General features: G+C 40.5%; 1 protein-coding gene across 1 annotated transcript; it reads right to left on the reverse strand.

Annotated features, from left to right (window-relative positions):
* Positions 1-2,637: 2,637 nt before the first annotated feature.
* LOC102861670 (olfactory receptor 4B1-like) lies at positions 2,638-3,567 on the reverse strand. Its single transcript, XM_006896672.1, has one exon. The coding sequence runs from the start codon at positions 3,565-3,567 to the stop codon at positions 2,638-2,640; it is 930 nt and encodes a 309-aa protein (XP_006896734.1).
* Positions 3,568-4,479: the final 912 nt, after the last annotated feature.

The raw sequence follows: 4,479 nt of genomic DNA on the forward strand, positions 1-4,479 counted from the left end.
GTCACTAAATCTGTTCAATTTAGTGGTGAGACTAAATCCCATGGTGGATAGGCTAACCCACCCTATGAGAAAGAAATGGCTCATACAGCTGTTGATGATGTGGATGGGCTTCTGGATCAGGTTACTGTGTGCGCTTGTAGGCGAGACAGATTTGAGGCAGGTTGGTTAAACATGGTCTAGGAGGCAAGCTGTGGTGGCCTAGTGGCAAGAAGCTGCACTGCAATCCCAGAGGTGAGCAGTTCGAATAAACCAAATGCTCTGCTGGAGAAGGAGGAATAATCTCCTCCTGTACTGGTCAGATCTGATTTGATGATACACACACAAAAAAATTTTTTTTAATTATTTTTAAAAAATGGTCTAAGAGAGCTATTTTAAGCAACTCAAAGCCATAACAAAAGATTTGCTACACTACAGCCACTCAAAAGGTATTGGGATTAAGACCTACTCTCTTTGCTTAATTGATAACATCCACAAAGAAGATCTACATTTCCTCAAGAAAAGTTACTTCATTGGTACAGAGATTGGTACTTCAACAGAGCTTTTTCAGGAACACAATTCAATCTACAATATTGGCCTAAACCTATAATTTAATCCTATTCTCCTTTGCCAATACTCATTTTCTTAGACTTCTTTGCATCTAAGAGTGTTGTTGTTGTTGTTGTTGTTGTTGTTATGTTCTGTCGAGTCACTTGCAACTCTTAGCAACCCTTTGTAGAACAGCCCTAAACTCTGCTCTGTCCTGTGCCAATCGCACCATCTCCGATACAGCCATCCCGATTACCCCGGTCACTGAATCAATCCACCTCATAGAGGGCCTTCTCCTTCTGCGCTGTCCCTTCACCCTCCCAAGCATGATGTCCTTTTCCAAGGACCGGTCTCTCCTCACAACATGTCCAAAGTATGTTAGATGGAGCCTCAGAATCCTTGCCTTCAAGGAGCCACCCGGTTTAACCCTTTCCAGGACAAATCTGTTTGTTTTCCTAGCAGTCCATGGTACTCTCAATATTCTTCTCCAGCACCACAGCTCAAAGGCATCATTTCTCCTTCTATCCTCCTTGGTCATTGTCCAACTCTCTGATGCATAACAAGTGATTGTGAAGACCATGGCCTATATCAGACGCACCTGTTTCTAGCCAGTAAGAGAAAATTATCTGAATAGTTTCTGGGACATGTTTCTGAATGTACAAAGAGATATCTTCAATCTCTTCATGTAAAGAGCTTCTATAGCCATCTTGCACTCATGAGAGAAGAGATTGAAGATTCCCACCCTGTGCATTGGCATCATAGATTAACAAGCCAATCCTAGAACCACTGACATCTAATCTTTGTTGAGTAAACTGTAAATGCCATTATAGATTAAGTCATGAGTCACCAAATATTTTCTATAAAATATTAGGTTGTAAATATTTTTATTATATGGCAATGCAATTTCTGTCAGTTATAAAAGTCAGAAACTATAACATTAAAATAGCCATATATAACATAATAAAATAATAGACATAGCTGTAGCTGTATAAACTTTATTTCTGAGTACTGAAAATTATATTTAACTCTAACTTAATATATAACAAAATATTATACATTTGAAAAAATTTTGAAGCACTTTAAAGTGTAAAAGTCAAGATTAGCTTACAGGTTATGAAAAAACAGGGGACAAGCTAGACTTGACTTAAGCCATTTTTCATCAAGTTCTATTATCTATAACTCAATGTATCTCTAAGTATAGGTTCCATATAAATATAATTAAATGTTCTGCAATTCCCATTCTTCTAAACATTAGCCATAAGCTGTTATGATCTATTCCATCAAATACCTTTGTGTAATCAATAAAGCATACATAGACATTCTTCTGGTGTTCTCTGCTTTCATCCGGAATCCATCTCACATCAGCAATGATATCCCTGGTGCTACGGCCTCTTCTAAGCCCACTCTGAACTTCTAGCAGTTCTTCATCAGCAAGTAACAACAACAACAATGTATTTCTAACTGCATTGTTCTCTTTATCTGTTTGCATAGCAAGGTTTTTTATAAAATTACTGAGATTGACATATTAATGTTTAATAATAGTTTTATTGTGTTTTGCCTCCCAGGAACATTTTCAATTAACAATGCTCCTCTTGTCTGAAGCACAGTTTTTACTGTGAAGTTTCAGGCATTGGAATCAGGTTCATGAGTGAGGAACACCAAATGATGTGGAGAGGCCTTTTCAGGACTCCCTCAATACCCTATTAGTAAGGAGAAACAATGGAAAATATGAACTTCAATATCACCACATAGCGCAGCATGCTAAGACCAAGAGGTGAACTAGATGAGTACAATACTACACAATAAGTAGACAATAGTATGGAGATTCTAGTCTAGGTGATCTCTCTCTAAAAACCCATTCACTCTTCCATGTAGACTCTAGAAGAATAAGAAAGCAGCTCAATGTCAACATTCTCCAAAATGATGACAGCTATGAGAAGACTCTGACTAGTATCATGGAATTAAAGCAACTCAGCTAATATGCAACAAGCAGAAAAAAAAATTCAATTAATTTTTTTTTCTTTTTCATGATTGACCTAAAATCATGTATTTGTGCACCTTGTTCATTTGTTAGTGTTTAGATCTGTTTAATTTTTTTTCACTATTTCATTTTTATTCCACTCCTGAGTTCACGTTCTTTTTCCAGAGCCTTCTCATGGCATTTTTCACCTCTGTGTTTCTGAGTGTGTAGATGATGGGGTTCAGCATGGGAGTGATGACAGTGTAGAAAAGAGCCACTAATTTATCCTCAGTGAATGTGGAAGAGGGTCTCATGTAGAGGAAGATGGCAGGTCCAAAGAACAAGACGACCACTGTGATGTGGGAGGCACAGGTGGACAGAGCTTTGCGTCGTCCCTCTGCAGAATGGTTCCTCAAGTGGACTAAGATGACAATATAAGAGGATACCAAGAGGAGGAAAGAAATGACAGAGATTAGGCCACTGTTAGCCAACACAATAACACCTTCCATAAAGGTGTCAGAGCAGGCAATTTTGAATAAAGGGTGAAGATCACAGAAATAGTGGTCAATTATATTGGGACCACAGAAAGGCAACTGGACAGTGACAAAGATCTGAACCATGGAATGAATTAGTCCCCCCAGCCAGGAACCAGCCACCAGAAGGTAACATACAGCTTGGCTCATTATGGTCATGTAGTGCAGGGGTTTGCAGATGGCCACATAGCGGTCATAAGCCATAACTGTGAGCAAGAGAATCTCTGTCACACCGAGCAAATGGAAGAAGAAGATCTGAGCCAGGCAGCCTTCCAAGGAGATGGTTTTTATCTTGGTGAGTAAGTCGGCGATAAATTTAGGGACCACGGTGGAAGAGTAACTGATCTCCACCAGGGACAGGTAGCTAAGGAAGAAGTACATGGGGGACCGCAGGCTCTTGCTGGCACTGACCGTCACCATGATGAGGCCGTTGCCCACCACCGTGGCCAGGTACACAGGAAGAAACACCACGAAGCACACTCTCTGAACCTCTGGATCCTGGAAAAGGCCCGTGAGAATTAACTCAGTCACGTTATTTGTGCTGGCCATGGATCCCATTCAGTGTTCTGGATGCCAAAGAGTACGAGGACTGCAATAAAACGTACAAAAATTATAATGCAAATTCACCTCAGATATGACATTTTGACAACTGCAAGGGGGAAATCACATACATAACATTCTGTTGAGTCAATTCCAACACAAGGCAGTTTCATGACCAACCAACATTTCTCAGCAGCCCCATTTGTTGACCATTTGTATTGCCAAGAGATCCTATTGCTTTTGTAGGATAAAATATTCCTTCTTTCCCCCACAATCATTACAGAGTTGTTGTTGTTGTTGTTATGTGTCATCAAGTAGACTGTGACGCCTAGCAACCCTACGCACAGCAGCTCTGAACCCTCCACTATCCTGAACCGACTTATTGTCTCTGACTCACCTACCCTCATTACCCCAGTTATTGTGTAAATCCATCTGGTCCAGGGTCTTCCTCTCCGGCACTGTCCCTTGACCCTTCCAAGCATGTTATTCTTCTTCAATGACCAGTTTTATCCAGCTACATGCCCAAAGTATGTAAAAATCCTTACCTCCTAGGAGCAGTTTAAAACTTACATCAGTCCTTAAAAATATTTGAAAACACATACATTATTCAATCACTCATTTAGACAATATATATATCCACTTGTTGTTGTTGTTGTTGTTGTTGTTCTTGTTGTTGCTATGTGCCATCGTGTCGTTTGCAACTCATAGCGACCCTATGTACAACAGCCCTAAAACCTGCTCTGTCCTGTGCCAGTCGCATTGCCTCTGACACACCCATCCTGATTATCCCAGTCACTGAATCAATCCACCTCATAGAGGGTCTTCCCCTCCTGTGCTGTCCCTCTACCCTACCAAGCATGATGTCCTTCTCCAAGGACCTGTCTCTCCTTACAACATGTCCAAAGTATGTCAGACGAAGCC

Source organism: Elephantulus edwardii, unplaced genomic scaffold (genome assembly GCF_000299155.1).
Source record: "Elephantulus edwardii isolate Elephantulus edwardi_28Jun2011 unplaced genomic scaffold, EleEdw1.0 scaffold00189, whole genome shotgun sequence".
Lineage (NCBI taxonomy): Eukaryota > Metazoa > Chordata > Mammalia > Macroscelidea > Macroscelididae > Elephantulus > Elephantulus edwardii.